This window comes from Microcaecilia unicolor, chromosome 3 (assembly GCF_901765095.1).
Source record: "Microcaecilia unicolor chromosome 3, aMicUni1.1, whole genome shotgun sequence".
Classification (NCBI taxonomy): Eukaryota; Metazoa; Chordata; class Amphibia; order Gymnophiona; family Siphonopidae; genus Microcaecilia; species Microcaecilia unicolor.
In genome coordinates this window covers 87,652,271-87,671,110 of record NC_044033.1, presented here as the reverse complement: position 1 = coordinate 87,671,110, position 18,840 = coordinate 87,652,271, and the positions used below count along the sequence as shown (strand labels likewise).

Genomic DNA, 18,840 nt, shown 5'->3' with positions numbered 1-18,840 from the left:
AGGGAGAGGGGGAATGGGGAAGGAAAATGCAACCTGCAGTATTGATGGGGGGAGGGGAGAGAAATGAGAGGTGGTTGAGTCTCTCGGAGATACAAGCTAGAAATGTCAAATGGGGGGGGGGGGGGGGGGTAACGAATGAAGCATGCAGACATCAGGACCAGGATTCCAGATGAGAGAATTCTCTATCGTTCAATATTTTCCTGTATTGCATTTTAAATTACCTAGATATAGTGATATTGCATTATTTGATCAAAGTGTGCAGAATTGTGTAGGATGTTTAATTTTTTGTGTGCAGAATTCTGCAGGACTAATAGGTATGGTGATGTCTCTTTCCAGACAAGTTTCTTGTTCAAATTGAATGCAAATGTTTTTTTTATTCACAGTATATAAACACAAGTACAAATACTTGTGCATAAAAATGTTAATGACAGGTTATAGGCACGATCATAGATATAGGCCTTTGGAAAAAAAATTCTAGGAAGGCGTGTTACTGTCTTTCTCCCTACGCTAATCTTGTCAGCCTTTGAATGTTAAAAACTTTCTGGCGAGGAAGTTTTGCCTCTGATAAATAGGCATTAAAAGTTACTGAACTGTTTCTTCTTTCTTGTTTACAGAAATCATTGCAACTGACAAAGAAGATGTTGCTTTCAAGGACCTTGATGTAGCCATTCTGGTTGGCTCCATGCCCAGGAGAGAGGGCATGGAGAGGAAGGACTTGCTGAAAGCAAACGTGAAAATTTTTAAGTCTCAGGGTGCTGCTTTGGACAAGTATTCCAAGAAGACTGTCAAGGTGATTTTATTTTTCTTTTAAAATTTCTAAGAAAATAATTGCAAGCAGTTTTTCACATGTGACTACTGCTTATTTTAAAACTAGTTTGTCCTGGAAAGTTTGGGATTCCAGCTCAGAAGCAACTGCCATTAAGCTGTGGGCTTTCTTTCCTTGTTGTATATCCGCCTACTTCTTTACTTTGCCCAGCAATTATAGTGAAAATCCTTGGCCGGCAGAGACATTGAAGGGCTGTTTGAGAACCCTGCAGTCGCAAGGTGTTATTTTTTTGAGCACCGATAAACTCCGCTCTGTCTCCCCTTCAACTCTACTTGCCACTGAGCCATCGAGCTGTTCAGCTTACAGAATGTAAATAAGTTTTACTTGAGTAAAGCAAAATTAATGTTAGATTGAACTAGCAATGCTGGCATAGAAAGCTTTCAGGGCCCAGCTGGAGAATTGTTTCTCTAATGGAGTGGTTCTTACAGGGGCAAAGTCAATCTCTTGTTGAGGCATTCTGCAGAAGTGGAGATTCTTGGAAGAGTAAAGTCCTTTCCCTTCTGCCTTTTACCTTCCCCTCTGTCTCTCCCCCTCCCCCCCGGAGGCAAATGGCTTCAGGAGTTTTGCCCTTAGTTGGACTTTTATTTATTTTTCTTTCCTGATCTGAAAAAAAAAAGTTTAGGGTAACTCTCTCTCTTAAGCAGCTGTAGCTCTGGGGACGGAGCGCAAGCTTGGCAGCTTATCAAAATGCAGAATTTGGGAATAGTAATTAGGGAAAATGAGGAGGAGTTAAGTTGAAGGGGGATGAGGGTTTCAATTGTGATGTTAATTTTAAAAAAATATGTACATATCTGTAAATAGATCTCAAGTCCAGACGTCACAACACCAACAAAAATCATAAGGTGACATTAGTTTAAGTCTAAACAAATGCCCAAATTGGGCAAAGTAGGTCTGAATAACATTAGATACTTGATCTTTCATCGACAATTCAGAGTCCAAATACACCTTCAATAATTTCATAACATGCTTTACTGGCAGCTTAACTCCTGGGAGATTAAAAAAAGTAGGCCACCATGCCTTCATTCTTTTCCTCACAATTGTCTAAAAACATCCCCCAATGAAGACATACAGGCATTAAATAACAATGCCGACAGAGCCGAACTCTGCTGAACACCTCTCTCCAGAAGCTCCTCCCGAGAAACAGATCCCCTGCAACATACACTCAATGTTCGCCCTTCCAAATCTAACACTACTCCTCCTATCCCTACTGTACTCATCTTGGACAACAGCAAACGAATATCAACAGAATTGAAGGCCCCAGAAATATCCAAATAAACTAAACAAAGACAGACATTTCTATTCAAACTTTTCCTCAATTCATCAACTGTCGCAAGCAGCAATGACTTCACCCCATGGGCCTCCAGAACCCAAACTGATGCAGATCTAGACAACCAACATCATCCACAAACTCCTCCAATAGTTGCAAAATCACATTCTCGAACACTTTACCCAAAAAACGGTACCACTGAAATTGGCCTATAATTACTCATACCGCAACATCAAGTCCCTCTTTCTTCAACAAAGGCTTAACCATCGCCTGGTTACAACTATTTGGGCAAATGCCAACACTCAAAGACTTATTTACAATCAAGATCACAACTGGCGCAACTACATCGGCCAGCTGCCTAATAACAACCGGTGAACAAGTATCCAACAACGATTTTGTGGGTTAACCTTAGCAATTGCACCTCTCACTTCTTCCACCCCGTTTTCATCACACTGTCCCAGGACTAACTCTTACAGCATCTGCACAGCTCCCTGAACCTCGTACACCCAAAGATTGCAACTTAATGTCAAAATCTGCATACTGATCAGCACTCTGTTTTCTCTCTCTCTATCTATTTATACATATATATGTCATTCAGGGGCCTTCTCTCCCCTCCCCCACCTGGCCCATTGTTTCAGAATAATAGAGCTGATAATTTTCTCTTCTTTTCTTTACTCAGCAACACTGTTCTGAAGTCCCACCCTTGGAAGACCTTGGCCTGGGGTTCTGGATGGGACTTGTGCTTCCTTTTCAGTGCTTCAAAAAAAGAGAGATTCGTTTTGTGATTGGCAGCCATATTGGTTCCAATGATATGGCTATATCCTGGTATAGGTAGGGTAGTGAGTTGTACTCTGTGGTGTTTGCTCGCTTGATTATCATTGCAGCTTGGGCAGATGCTTGCTGGATTGTTCCATGGAGCACCTCTTCTTATGTTGGTGATGTCACTGGCAGAATTCATTTTTCTCTACCTCCACCTGCTGGTAGGAAGGGATAACACACCCATTGGTTCAGAACAGTGTCGCTAATTAATGGAAAGAGAATTTTTCAGGTAAGACATAATTTCTCCTTTCCTCAGGTTACTCCTTTATCCTATGCCCCCTCATTCCAGAACTTCCTTTCAGTTGAAAGAGACCTGCCCTCTCTGCATATATGCCACATAGGTATTTAAAATGTCTCTATCATATCTCCCCCTCTCCTGCCTTTCTTCCAAATTGTATATATATTAATATCTTCAAATCTGCCTCCATGCACTTTGATGAAGATCATTGATCATTTTAGTAGCTGCCCTCTGGACCAACTCAATCCTATTTATATCTTTTTGAAGGTGCAGGCTCCAGAAGTGTTTCCCATTCTGTAAATGATGTCTCACCAAAATCTTATACATGCCTCTTAATTTTTGGAGCTAGTTCTACTTTTCCACCATTTTATCATATTTTCCCCTTTGAAAGTTAGTTTCTAGTGATTAGATTTCCTTAATGTCCTCCTTCCTCCAGTTAAATCAGATTTGATCTTGTTATGATTACCATTTCCTCTTGCACTAAATCATGCATTCCAAGATAAGGTTACCAGACTTTTGGTTTGCATAAGAGAGAGAGAAAGGGAGGGACTGGCTTAAGGCTGGAGTGGGGGGGGGGGGGCATTGGGGGAGGGGTGGGGGGGACCTGGCAGAGAATTCTAGTGAATGAGCAGAGGCTCCGTGCCATACCATTATTCTTTTTCATGCTGATACCAGAGCAAGTCGGAAAGAGTTGTGAATGTAGGTTTGAAAAGAGAAACCACCTGGAGGGTGGGGGGGATAGCAAGAGTGGGGAGGCAGGCAGGAATATTAGTATGCTGATGCCGAATTTTAATATGGCATCTCTGTCCCCCTTAGTGGAATCGAGGACAGAAAGTTGCCACAGGAAGAGTCAGGGACACAAGTCTGAAATCGGCGACAATCCCCCAAAATTGGGGGTTCTGATAACCTTACACTAAGGACTAATCTAAAATAGCTTTCTCGGTGGTTTCCAAACCAACTGCTCCATAAAACAGTTTTCTGTTTCATCTAGGAACTTTGCCTCCCTATCATGTCCTAACAAGACATTTATCCGCAACAACTCAGCCAGAAACCTTATTACTAAATCAAAAAACAAAAAAATAACAAATAAATAAAACAATAATTAAATTAAATGTGCTCAGTTTTTTTGGTGTGCTAAAGTGTCTCAGGGTTTTGAGAAGCATTTACACATAGTTCTCACATCATCGCACGTCCTACCACCAGCCAGATATTAATGTTAAAAAATATCAAAAAATACCAAGATGAAAACAGCTATTAAATGTTTGAAGTTACTTAGCTTGGGTGCTGGTGCGAGCAAAATTGTAAATGTTCATAGAGTATCTTCTCAAAACAGCGCCCCAGTCAACTTTTAGTTCATGGACGCTGATCTAAAACAGAGGCTCCAATAACACCTTTTCTTCTCAGTTCATGTGATGTGAATTTCTAAATTCCCTGTTCCCAAGACATTTATCCGGTCAGTACTAGGGTAACTGAAGTCACCCATTATCACGTTGCAAACTGTACCTTCCCTAAATTCTGTTTTAACATTTCATTGTTTTTTCTGTCTAGATGTACAGTAGTATACCTCACCCACTATTTTGTTTCCCTTCACACTTAGAATTTCTATCCATTAAGATTCCGCTGTGCATCCTGTTCCCTGCAGATCTCTAGCCCTGTTTGACTGACTTGATTCCCTCTTTAACACATAGTACCACTTCTCCACCAAATTGATCCACCCTGTTCCTGCAATATAATTTGTACCCCAGTATTGGTGTCCCACTGGTTTTCCTCTGTCCACCAAGACGCCAGGATGCCTGTTGTATCTACCTCTTTATTCAGTGCTGTATATTCTCTTGTCCATCTTATTTTTAGGCTTCTAATATTTATATACAGACAGTTCAAAGTATTCATGTTGTATTTACAGTCTATTTAGAAGTTGACGGGGATAATTTGCTGTCTTTGTCTGCTCTTTATTTACAAGCAAATCCAAGAAGACAGGAGGAGCCTCCACGGGAAGTCAAAGCAAAACAGCAAAAGTAGAGGCTGACAAATGCGCAAACCAATGGGGAGATAATATCAAAAACCAGTTTATTCAGAATATTCATATCAATATCAAGGACCCGACACGGTCCGTGTTTCGGCGCTAAAGCGCCTGCCTCAGGGGTCACAGTCAGCTTTCTCTGAGAAGAAGCTGATAGGCTTGAATAATTCCTTTAACTTGCATACATAAAGGAATTATTCAAGCCTATCAGCTTCTTCTCAGAGAAAGTTGATTGTGACCCCTGAGGCAGGCACTTTGGCGCCGAAACACGGACCGTGTCGGGTCCTTGATATTGATATGAATATTCTGAATAAACTGGTTTTTGATATTATCTCCCCATTGGTTTGCGCATTTGTCAGCCTCTACTTTTGCTTTATTTACAAGCCCCTGGCCTACTTTTGAATTTTTGACTTTGTTGGAATGCCCTGATTTTTCCTGTTTTGATAGTATCCATCAAAAATACCTTCTTCCAAACTATGTGCTCCTGAGCAACTGTCAGCTTTCTCCCGGGTTGAATTGTCAACTAAAGCAGCTGTCATAATCTACCCTTTCTGGTAGAAGCCCCTGGAGACCCATTATTGGTACAAGAAAATTTTGTATCCCCTCAGTCTTAAGTAGGATGTTTCACATATATAGGCCCGTGAAGAATTGGTAAGAAGCTATAAAGGAACAGCATAACATCTGAAACATTTTTTCCCTAAGGGAATACAGAATCCTAGTATGCTTCCCTGTTTGTTTCCTGGGGGGGGAGCAGGGAGTGGAGGAATTGAAAGATGTCCAATATTTCTGCTTACCTGATAAAATCATTGGAGGAGAATTCTGGGGGAGATTTTCTCCTTTTCATGGTGAGGAATACGATCCAATAGTTAGCCAGTGAAGCCCTCATTTTGACTGAACTCCCACAAGTTCATACTATGAATCCCATGAGTGCTCAGATTCATGCCGAGAAATATTCCAGGGGTAAAAATTAGGTTTGAGACTGGCTAGACCTTAATGCCTGGTATACACCTGTCCCCTGGAGATGTTTCCTTCCTCAGTGCACTGGAGATAGACCACAGTACAACTGATAAATCCAAGTCCCTGAGCGACCTCGACATCCGTGAACTGTATGGGGAGAGTATAGGTCTTGAGGATCAGCTGCATAATCATCTTGAGTTAATGACATTGAAGTTGAGGTATTGTATTTAGCTAGGATCTGGGCAAACCTTTCACTGATCCTTCTCAGACTGCCTACATCAAGGCCAAAGAGGAACCACGTAGGTGAGGCCACATTCTCCTGCTACACTTGGAGTATCAATGGTGTGGTCTTAGTTGCTTGGAGGTCGGTGCAACCATTTTGTCATCAAGGAGCTTTAACGGGCCTCCAACTGGATTTGCTTTATATGTACAGCAGTAGGCAGTACCTCTCACTGCATGAAGTTTGAGGGTGATCAATGTACTACCAACCGGTGCCTCTGCCAACTTCCAATTCAGCTCCTGTTGATGGACCAGACTTAAAATACAGATCTTTTCATGCTGATCTTCATGGCTTCCAATCTGTCATTTGTAAGAACAAATGACATTGGGTTTGTGTTGAGGCCAAAGCACTGTACTATCACCAGTTGTCAGTATCACAGAAATGTAAACAGTATTCTCCGAGGACAAGCAGGCTGCTTGTTCTCACTGATGGGTGACGTCCACGGCAGCCCCTCCAATCGGAAACTTCACTAGCAAAGGCCTTTGCTAGTCCTCGCGCGCTCATGCGCACCGCGCATGCGCGGCCGTCTTCCCACCCGAACCGGCTCGTGTTCGTCAGTCTTCTTTTGTCCGCGCTCGGTACGGTCGTGTTTTCGCCGTGTCGTGCCCCGCAAAGTCGACCTCGCGCGTTCTCTTCGTGTTAAAAAAAAAAAAAAAAAAACATTCTGTGTGTGGAAAGGGACTCTTCGGTCTCTTTTCCCCCGATATTTCCAGCTTTTTCGCCCCGGTAAGTTTTCTTTCGTCGTCGGGGTAGGCCGCTTTTAGGCCTCGGGTCGAAGTTTTCTTCCCCTTGTTTTTGTGGTGCCTTTTCTGCCATTTCGACTTTTGATCTCGCCGGCGTGATTTTTCCGCCCATGACATCGAAGTCTCCCAGCGGCTTCAAGAAGTGCACCCAGTGCGCCCGGGTCATCTCGCTCACTGACAGGCACGCGTCGTGTCTTCAGTGCTTGGGGGCTGGGCACCGCCCGCAGGCCTGTAGTCTGTGTTCCCTTTTGCAAAAGCGGACTCAGGTAGCGAGATTGGCCCAGTGGAACGTTTTGTTCTCGGGCTCTTCGTCGACATCGGCACCGGGGGTATCGAGTGCATCGACGTCTTCAGCGTCCAGACCTTCATCCTCGGCCGCCAGTGCATCGAGTGCATCGAGGCATCGGCCCTCTGCATCGGCGCTGAGACATCGGACAGCTGCGTCGACGTCGGTGGTACCGGGACCTCGTCTGCTGATGTCGTCGGACGGTGGTGCTTCGTCTGGAGTGCAGGTGAGGGCTGTCCATTCCCCTGCTGGTGGCGGTGAGCCTTCGGGTGGGTCTCCCCCTACCCTGAGGGCTCCTGCGGTACAGCCCCCCCGAGACCGACCTCCTTCGGCCTCGGCCCCGAGGAAGCGACGGCTGGATTCTACGTTCTCCTCGTCGGTGCCGGGAAGTTCCGGTGACATGCTTCGTTCCAAGAAGTCGAAGAAGCATCGTCATCGGTCTCCTTCCCGTGTCGGCACCGAGAGCTCTGGGTCGCCAAGAGAGTCGGCACCCAGTAGGCATCGGCACTGAGAGGACCGCTCACCCTCTGTTTAGGAGCTGTCGATGCGCTCCACTCTGGACAGCCCGGAACAGCCTCCACGCCCGGAACAGGTTCTGACGTCGACGCCTGCATCGACCGCCATGCCTTTCTCTGCAGCCGCTCTGAACGAGAGCCTCCGGGCCGTTCTCCCAGAGATTCTGGGAGAGCTGTTGCGCCCTACCCCTCCGGTACCGGCGGCGCTTGCGCCACCGGTACCGTCGAGTGTGGCGCCGGCTGGTCCATCGCCCGGGGTGAGGTCTCCGGCGTCGGTGCCGCGTGCGGTACCGGCTGCCGTCGCCTCCCAGGAGGGCTCCCCGACTACGTCGGCGGAGGGAGCTTCGCCGATGCGGGCGAGGGAGTCTACCTCTCGACGCCCCCATCGTGGACGTGGCTCCACAGAGTCAGAGTCGAGTCGGGCACGGTTGCAGACACAGGTCCGTGAACTTGTGTCTGACACCGAGGGTGAGGCCTCGTGGGAAGAGGAAGAAGACACCAGATATTTCTCTGACGAGGAGTCTGAGGGTCTTCCTTCCGATCCCACTCCCTCTCCTGAGAGACAGCTTTCTCCCCCCGAGAGTCTGTCTTTCGCTTCCTTTGTCCGGGAGATGTCTACGGCCATCCCCTTCCCGGTGGTTGTGGAGGACGAGCCCAGGGCTGAAATGTTTGAGCTCCTGGACTATCCTTCTCCACCTAAGGAAGCGTCCACTGTACCCATGCACCATGTCCTAAAAAAGACATTGCTGGCGAACTGGACCAAGCCTCTAACTAATCCCCACATTCCCAAGAAGATCGAGTCCCAGTACCGGATCCATGGGGACCCAGAGCTGATGCGCACACAGTTGCCTCATGACTCTGGAGTTGTGGATTTGGCCCTAAAGAAGGCTAAGAGTTCTAGGGAGCATGCTTTGGCGCCCCCGGGCAAGGACTCTAGAACCTTAGACTCCTTTGGGAGGAAGGCCTACCATTCTTCTATGCTCGTGGCCAAAATTCAGTCCTACCAGCTCTACACGAGCATACACATGCGGAACAATGTGCGGCAGTTGGCGGGCTTGGTGGATGCGCTCCCCCCTGAGCAAGCCAAGCCTTTTCAGGAGGTGGTCAGGCAGCTGAAGGCGTGCAGAAAATTCCTGGCCAGAGGGGTGTATGACACCTTTGATGTTGCGTCCAGGGCCGCTGCTCAAGGTGTGGTGATGCGCAGACTCTCATGGCTGCGTGCCTCCGACCTGGAGAATAGAATCCAGCAGCGGATTGCGGACTCGCCTTGTCGTGCGGATAATATTTTTGGAGAGAAAGTCGAACAGGTGGTAGAGCAGCTCCACCAGCGGGACACCGCATTCGACAAGTTCTCCCGCCGGCAGCCTTCAGCATCTACCTCTACAGGTAGAAGATTTTTCGGGGGAAGGAAGACTGTTCCCTACTCTTCTGGCAAGCGTAGGTACAATCCTCCTTCTCGACAGCCTGCGGCCCAGGCTAAGCCCCAGCGCGCTCGCTCTCGTCAGCAGCGTGCGCCTCAGCAAGGCCCATCGGCTCCCCAGCGAAAGCAAGGGATGAGCTTTTGACTGGCTCCAGCAGAGCATAGCCGACATCCAAGTATCAGTGCCGGGCGACCTACCAGTCGGGGGGAGGTTAAAAGCTTTTCACCAAAGGTGGCCTCTCATAACCTCCGATCAGTGGGTTCTTCAAATAGTCCGGCACGGGTACACCCTCAATTTGGCTTCAAAACCTCCAAATTGTCCACCGGGAGCTCAATCCTACAGCTTCCAGCACAAGCAGGTACTTGCAGAGGAACTCTCCGCCCTTCTGAGCGCCAATGCGGTCGAGCCCGTGCCATCCGGGCAAGAAGGGCTGGGATTCTATTCCAGGTACTTCCTTGTGGAAAAGAAAACAGGGGGGATGCGTCCCATCCTAGACCTAAGGGCCCTGAACAAATATCTGGTCAAAGAAAAGTTCAGGATGCTTTCCCTGGGCACCCTTCTACCCATGATTCAGCAAAACGATTGGCTATGCTCTCTGGACTTGAAGGACGCCTATATGCACATCCTGATACTGCCAGCTCACAGACAGTATCTGCGATTGCAGCTGGGCACACGTCACTTCCAGTACTGTGTGCTACCCTTTGGGCTCGCCTCTGCGCCCAGAGTGTTCACGAAGTGCTTGGCTGCACTTCGCTACTGGGGGTACACGTGTTCCCATATCTCGACGATTGGCTGGTGAAGAACACATCCGAGGCAGGAGCCCTGCAGTCCATGCAGATGACTATTCGCCTCCTGGAGCTACTGGGGTTTGTGATAAATTATCCAAAGTCCCATCTTCTCCCAGTGCAGAGACTCGAATTCATAGGAGCTCTGCTGGATTCTCGGACGGCTCACGCCTATCTCCCAGAGACGAGAGCCAACAACTTGTTGTCCCTCGTCTCGCGGGTGCGAGCGTCCCAGCAGATCACAGCTCGGCAGATGTTGAGATTGCTAGGCCACATGGCCTCCACAGTTCGTGACTCCCATGGCCCGCCTTCACATGCGATCTGCTCAATGGACCCTAGCTTCCCAGTGGTTTCAGGCTGCTGGGGATCTAGAAGACGTGATCCACCTGTCCACGAGTTTTCTCGAATCCCTGTATTGGTGGACGATTTGGTCCAATCTGACTCTGGGACGTCCCTTCCAAATTCCTCAGCCACAAAAAGTGCTGACCACGGATGCGTCTCTCCTGGGGTGGGGAGCTCATGTCGAGGGGATTCACACCCAAGGAAGCTGGTCCCTCCAGGAACGCGATCTGCAGATCAATCTTCTGGAGTTACGAGCGATCTGGAACGCTCTGAAGGCTTTCAGAGATCGGCTGTCCCACCAAATTATCCATGTATTACGTCAACAAGCAGGGGGGCACCGGATCTCGCCCCCTGTGTCAGGAAGCCGTCAGCATGTGGCTCTGGGCTCGCCGTCACGGCATGGTGCTCCAAGCCACATATCTGGCAGGCGTAAACAACAGTCTGGCCGACAGGTTGAGCAGGATTATGCAACCTCACGAATGGTCGCTCAATTCCCGAGTGGTGCGCCAGATCTTCCAAGCGTGGGGCACCCCCTTGGTAGATCTCTTCGCATCTCGAGCCAACCACAAAGTCCCTCAGTTCTGTTCCAGGCTTCAGGCCCACGGCAGACTGGCATCGGATGCCTTCCTCCTGGACTGGGGGGAGGGTCTGCTGTATGCTTATCCTCCCATACCTCTGGTGGGGAAGACTTTGTTGAAACTCAAGCAAGACCGAGGCACCATGATTCTGATTGCTCCTTTTTGTCCGTGTCAGATCTGGTTCCCTCTTCTTCTGGAGTTGTCCTCCGAAGAACCGTGGAGATTGGAGTGTTTTCCGACCCTCATCACGCAGGACGAAGGGGCGCTTCTGCATCCCAACCTCCGGTCCCTGGCTCTCACGGCCTGGATGTTGAGAGCGTAGACTTTGCCTCTTTGGGTCTGTCAGAGGGTGTCTCCCGTATCTTGCTTGCTTCCAGGAAAGATTCCACTAAGAGGAGTTACTTCTTTCATTGGCGGAGGTTTGCCGTCTGGTGTGACAGCAAGGCCCTAGATCCTCGCTCTTGTCCTACACAGACCCTGCTTGAATACCTTCTGCACTTGTCTGAGTCTGGTCTCAAGACCAACTCTGTAAGGGTTCACCTTAGTGCAATCAGTGCATACCATTACCGTGTGGAAGGTAAGCCGATCTCAGGACAGCCTTTAGTTGTTCGCTTCATGAGAGGTTTGCTTTTGTCAAAGCCCCCTGTCAAGCCTCCTACAGTGTCATGGGATCTCAATGTCGTTCTCACCCAGCTGATGAAACCTCCTTTTGAGCCACTGAATTCCTGCCATCTGAAGTACTTGACCTGGAAGGTCATTTTCTTGGTGGCAGTTACTTCAGCTCGTAGAGTCAGTGAGCTTCAGGCCCTGGTAGCCCAGGCCCCTTACACCAAATTTCATCATAACAGAGTAGTCCTCCGCACTCATCCTAAGTTCTTGCCAAAGGTTGTGTCGGAGTTCCATCTGAACCAGTCAATTGTCTTGCCAACATTCTTTCCCCATCCTCATTCCTGCCCTGCTGAACGTCAGCTGCACACATTGGACTGCAAGACAGCATTGGCCTTCTACCTGGAGCGGACACAGCCCAACAGACAGTCCGCCCAATTGTTTGTTTCTTTTGATCCCAATAGGAGGGGAGTGGCTGTGGGGAAACGCACCATATCCAATTGGCTAGCAGGTTGCATTTCCTTCACTTACACCCAGGCTGGGCTGGCTCTTGAGGGTCATGTCACGGCTCATAATGTTAGAGCCATGGCAGCGTCGGTAGCCCACTTGAAGTCAGCCTCTATTGAAGAAATTTGCAAAGCTGCAACGTGGTCATCTGTCCACACATTCACATCTCATTACTGCCTGCAGCAGGATACCCGACGCGACAGTCGGTTCGGGCAGTCAGTTCTTCAGAACCTGTTCGGGCTTTAGGATCCAACTCCACCCCCCGAGGGCCCTGTTTGTTCTGTTCCAGGCTGCACTCTCAGTTAGTTGGTAAATTTTTTAGGTCAATCTCAGTTATGTCCTCGCCGTTGCGAGGCCCAATTGACCATGGTTGTTGTTTTGAGTGAGCCTGGGGGCTAGGGATACCCCATCAGTGAGAACAAGCAGCCTGCTTGTCCTCGGAGAAAGCGAATGCTACATACCTGTAGAAGGTATTCTCCGAGGACAGCAGGCTGATTGTTCTCACAAACCCGCCCGCCTCCCCTTTGGAGTTGTGTCTTCCCTTGCTTTGTTTGCTACTTATGGGACTGACGAACACGAGCCGGTTCGGGCGGGAAGACAACCGCGCATGCGCGGTGCGCATGAGCGCGCGAGGACTAGCAAAGGCCTTTGCTAGTGAAGTTTCCGATTGGAGGGGCTGCCGTGGACGTCACCCATCAGTGAGAACAATCAGCCTGCTGTCCTCGGAGAATACCTTCTACAGGTATGTAGCATTCGCTTAATGTGCTGTCAGAAGGCCTGTATACAGAAAGGTTTTATAACGTTGCTGTACCAAAAAACACTGGGATCATGACCCTAAGAGAATTAAGGAGAATGTTTCAAATGATCTTATAACTTCATTCTCATTCCAATGGGGGGGGGGGGGAGGAGAGAAAAGAAAACTGGACATTGTGTTATACATAAGTATTGCCATACTGGGAAAGACCAAAGGTCCATCGAGCCCAGCATCCTGTTTCCAGCAGTGGCCAATCCAGGTCACAGGTACCCGGCAAGATCCCAAAAATGTACAAAACATTTTATACTGCTTATCCCAGAATAGTGGATTTTCCCCAAGTCCATTTAATAACGGTCATGGGCGTAGTTTGACTGTTTCATTTGGGGGGGGGGGGGGCAAAGGATAGGGCGGAGCATATTAGCATATTCATTTGCATATGTATATATATATTCAATTGAATATGCTAATATGGAGGAAGGAAGGGAAAAAGAGCTGGCTTTTTTTGGGAATAACCATAATTACACCAGGCTCTAAAACACCAATACACTACCTCGTGAAAAAAAAAAGGGCTGCAAATTCTATATTCTAGCAGAATACTGCACATTGATCACACATGAAAAACACATGACACAACAGACATGAAACAAGGAACCAGAAATCAAAAAATATGAAGGCAAAATACTGAACTGGAAAGTTAACTCAAAAAGTCAGACTCAGCATGCAGCAATACCAGAAAAATTGAAACTTACATGCAAAATGTCACAGATGCACATTTCCAAAAGCTGACATATTCCAGTTAATAAATTCTGAATAAAATACTTTTTTCTACCTTTGTTGTCTGATCATTTAGTTTTTCTATTCGCTTTGGTCCCAGTGTCTTCTGTTTTATGCAGTGTCTTCTTTCCATTTGATATTTTTCTTTCACCATGTCCATCATCCTCCTGTGTCCTTATGCGTCCTGTCTACCATCTATAGCCCTGTCCCTATCCTTCCTCGAATTTCAGTATCTTCCCTCAACGTGTCCCTCACCCCAATCTTCATCCTGTTATTCCTGTTTTGGTTTTTTTTTGCTAACTCTCCCCTCTTCCAGCACCCTCTCTTTCTATTTCCTCCCTTCTATACAGCACCCTCTCTCCCTATTTTCTCTCCTCTGACCAGTATATTCTCTTTCTCTCACCCTCTTCTGTCCAGCATATCCTCCTTCCCTTACTTCAATCCAGCATCCTTCCATGTCCCCTTCCCTTCCATGTCAGCTTCTCCATTGTATCATTATTTCGCCCATGTCCAGCATATCCCCTCTTTGTCCCCATTCCCATACAATGTCTAGCACCCCCCATCATTTTCTTAACTTTAGGTGACCTTTATAGAATTACCTTGTAAATTAAAATTGCGAAAGTGGCAACCTCCTGTATTAGTGCTTATGAAATTTTCAAGACAAACAGTGGCTTTTACCCTTGTGTTCTCCAGCTGGTTTCAACCAGATTTGCAAGTAAATAGCTCAAGGCGGCAAAAATACCCAGCTAATATTTGTTCAAGCTGAAAATTCTTTAAAACCTGGAGCGCAATATCTTACGTTTCTCCACCTCAGTTATTCACTGCTCATCTATCTGTACGATTAACCTGCTGCTGGAGGAGGCAGGGAGATGAAGCTCAGAGAAATTAAAGAAAATGAGCACTAGGCTATGAAAAGATTTGCAAGGCTGGGGTTGCATTGACAAAATTTTAAAATGGCACAGGGAGGGTAGGATAGTAATAGGGGCAATAAATGGATGGATGTGCTTCTCCTGTTCGGTGGCCAATAAAAATGTCGATTTGCTGAATCACAATGTAGGGTGGGGTGGAGTTAGAGCTCAGTGTAACAGGGCAGTACCAAATAATGGCTAAAGTGTTTGGTTCACTATTCATACTTTATTGGAATTTTGCCAAATAATACATATGTTGTAATTGGGTACATTCTTAAAAATGTAATATATAAGTATATTGGCTGTTGTAATACACTGAATTTCTAAATGTACAAGAATGGGTTTACCCATAGGTAAGAGGGGGGGAGGGAAGGAATTTAGATACAATACCAATAAATACCACACAATATGAGTATAAGTTGAACTTACCATTTTATTTTGCTGCTCATTTAACAATAGTGGAGTGGAGGAGTGGCCTAGTGGTTAGGGTGGTGGACTTTGGTCCTGAGGAACTGAGTTCGATTCCCACCTCAGGCAGCTCCTTGTGACTCTGGGCAAGTCACTTAACCCTCCATTGCCCCATGTAAGCCACATTGAGCCTGCCATGAGTGGGAAAGCGTGGGGTACAAATGTAACAAAAAAAAAAATACAAATGTAAATATTTTGGTTACAGTGAAATGGTTGGCGAGAAGGGAGGGGGAAAAGGATAAAATATTGAAGAGAGGGTAGGGGGGTGGGTTGTTCGGGGATAAAAGACGAAAATGATTTGACGTTTGACGTTTGAAGAAGGATCGATAGTTTTCTGTTGTATTAGTATTGTTGTTTGTTGAAACATTATGAATGTACTAGTAAAAAAGGCCCGTTTCTGACACAAATGAAACGGGCGCTAGCAAGGTTTTCCTCGGAGTGTGTATGTTTGGGAGAGTGTATGTGAGAGTGACTGTTTGAGAGTCAGAGTGAAAGTGTGAGTGTGTGAGAGAGAGAGTGAGTCTGGGTGTGAGTGTGTTTGTGAGAGAGTGTGTGTGTGAGAATGAGAGTGTGTGCATGTGAGACACAGTGTGAGAGAGAGTGTGTGTGTGTGTGGGCGAGAGAGAGAGTGTGTGTGAGACACAGATTCTCTGTGAGAGTGAGTGTATGAGACTACTACTAAGCGAGTGTGTGAGTGACTGTGTGGCACATAGAGAGTGAATGTGATACAGTGTGAGACAGAGTGTGTGAGTGAGAGTCAGAAAGACATTGTATATGAGAGAGAGAGTGTGAGCCCTGCCCTCCCAATCCATGCCCATCTGTCCCCTGCCCCCTCCATTCATCCTTTTCCAGCAATTCCCCTCTCTCCCTGAGCCCTGCCCTCCCAATCCATGCCCATCCATGCTCCTCTGTCACCTGTCCCCTCCATTCATCCCTATCCAGCAATTCCCCTCTCTCCCTGAGGCCTGCCCTGCAATTCATATCCATCCATGCCCATCTGTCCCCTCCATTCATCCCTATCCAGCAATTCCCCTCTCTCCCTGAGCCCTGCCCTCCCAATCCATGCCTATCCATGCTCCTCTGTCCCCTGCCCCCTCCATTCATCCCTTTCCAGCAATTCCCCTCTCTCTCTCTGAGCCCTGCCCTCCCAATCCATGCCCATCCATGTTCCTCTGTCACCTGCCCCCTCCATTCATCCCTATCCAGCAATTCCCCTCTCTCCCTGAGCCCTGCCCTGCAATCCATATCCATCCATGCCCATCTGTCCTCTCCATTCATCCCTATCCAGCAATTCCCCTCTCCCTGAGTCCTGCCCTTCCAATCCATGCCCATCCATGCTCCTCTGTCACCTGGCCCCTCCATTCATCCCTATCCAGCAATTCCCCTCTCTCCCTGAGGCCTGCCCTGCAATCCATATCCATCCATGCCCATCTGTCCCCTCCATTCATCCCTATCCAGCAATTCCCCTCTCTCCCTGAGTCCTGCCCTCCCAATCCATGCCCATCCATGCTCCTCTGTCCCCTGCCCCCTCCATTCATCCGTTTCCAGCAATTCCCCTCTCTCCCTGAGCCCTGCCCTCCCAATCCATGCCCATCCATGCTCTTCTGTCCCCTGCCGCCTCCATTCATCCTTTTCCAGCAAGTCCCCTCTCTCCCTTCCATGCTCCTCTCTCTCCCATGTCCCAGCCTGGCCCGCCCTCTTCTCCCCCCCCCCCTTCGCATCCATGCCCCCCCCCCCCTTCGCATCCATGCTGTCGTTTCTCCCCTGCCCTCCCGCTCCCATTGTTCTACTTTACTGGCCACCCTCTTCTCTCCCCCCAACATCCCTTTTTGTTTTTTTTCTTCTTTTTAAATTTACCTCCGTGGTGGTTCCGGCAGCGAAGCGTCAGGGAAGGAGGCGGTGCTCCCGACGTCTAGCTTTCCCTTCGCTGTGTTCCGCCTTCTTTTGACGTCATCCTTGTCATCAGAAGAAGGCGGAACACAGCGAAGGGAAGGCTAGACGTCGGGAGCGCCGCCTCCTTCCCTGACGCTTCGCTGCCGGATTTGTTTGGTTTTTTTTTTCCGCCCTCGACGTCATGACGTTTGACGCGAGGGCGGGGCAGAGACGGCTGGCTGGCTTGAAGGCTTCACACCACGAATCCACGAATCCTTCAGCCTGGGAGTGATGTCAGATGGCTTCAGAACGTTGTCCTCAGAACGTTGAGGGTGCGTTTTATTATATTAGATATGTCACATAATACGTCAATAATACGTCAATAAACAGATTTAAAAAAATAAAATGGCACAGGGAACAGGAGCTACGGTAGCGGCATTGCAGCCAGCAATAACAGAAGTCTGCCTAGGACTTCCCTGCTACACGTCCCACCTCCTCTGGTACAACTTCCTGTTCCGCATAGGCGGGACGTGTGGCAGGGAAGGCCGAGGCTCCGAGGCAGACTATTGTAATTGCTGCAGTGCCGCTACCAACAGCCCCTGGTACCGAAGTCGCAGCGCGAACAGGCGGCCGGCAGTAGTAAAAGCAGCAAGCAGACAGGCTCGACTCCGCTTCCCTGCCCTCTCTGCGTCCGGCCTTCCTCTGATGTCACTTCCTTTTGGTCAGGACGCTGAGAGGGCAGGGAGTCGAGCCTGTCTGCTTGCTGCTTTTACTACTGGAATGGCACCCCGCCCGCCAGTTCGCCACTGCGGGTCATCGTCGTTTGGGGGGGCAATGCCCCCCTCGCCCCCCGGTCTACGCCCATGATAATGGTCTATGGACTTTTCCTTTAGGAAGCCGTCCAAACCTTTTGTAAACTCCGCTAAGCTAACCGCCTTTACCACATTCTCTGGCAACGAATTCCAGAGTTTAATTACATGTTGAGTGAAGAAACATTTTCTCCAATTTGTTTTAAATTTACTGCATTGTAGCTTCATCACATGCCCCCTAGTCCTAGTATTTTTGGAAAGTGTGAACAGATGCTTCACATCTACCCGTTCAACTCCACTCATTATTTTATAGACCTCTATCATATCTCCCCTCAGCCGCCTTTTCTCCAAGCTGAAGAGCCCTAGCCACTTTAGCCTTTCCTCATAGGGAAGTCGTCCCATCCCCTTTATCATTTTCGTTGCCCTTCTCTGCAGAATGAAAGCACAAGAGACATCACATATAGAAATGTCAGTACCAGGTGAGTATTCTGAATTGGACATCATAATACTTGGACATCATAATATTAAACTTTGTCTACTCAGGTTACAACTGTCTGTGTAAAAATTCTCTCTCTCTCTCGACCGAACACGTCTTCCGGTTTTCTGTTCAATGTTGATATTTGCTTAACTATTAAGACTACATGGTAAGATAAGATGGCGTCTAGAGTAGTTGTGCGTACCTGAGCTCCTGACCCTCCACGAACACGTCTGATGAAGCAGAGCTTTTTCTTGTATTTTTCATGGGGAAAAGAAAAGGGAAAACCAGGGTACAATCCTCCTCTAACCCTGGAGGAAACCCCTACTCTCTGACAGACGACTCTGGAGACGTTTGGCATTCAGATGCTGGAAATGCCGACGCCCACTTTGATTGGATCCGCGCTATCGCTGGAGGATCACAGCATAGAGGGGGCTTTGTTAAGCCCTCCCTCGAACACAGCTCCCCCGTGACCTGGAAGCCGTTTGGGGCTGACAGAGGAGCAGTGCTTTGAGTCGCCTGAAGTGGAGTTGATCTCCCAAGTAGCTGGAGGAGGACCCACCGCTACCTTGACCCCAGAAGTGGTGACA

At 48.1% G+C, this 18,840-nt stretch overlaps 1 protein-coding gene across 1 annotated transcript in view; it reads left to right on the top strand.

Moving 5' to 3' along the window:
• Window positions 1-18,840, top strand: part of MDH1 (malate dehydrogenase 1) — a 132,041-nt gene that overhangs the window by 54,673 nt on the left and 58,528 nt on the right. Inside the window, exon 4 of the mRNA XM_030196157.1 lies at window positions 615-790. Coding sequence (XP_030052017.1) covers window positions 615-790 — 176 coding nt within the window. The remainder of the gene's footprint in view (window positions 1-614; window positions 791-18,840) is intronic.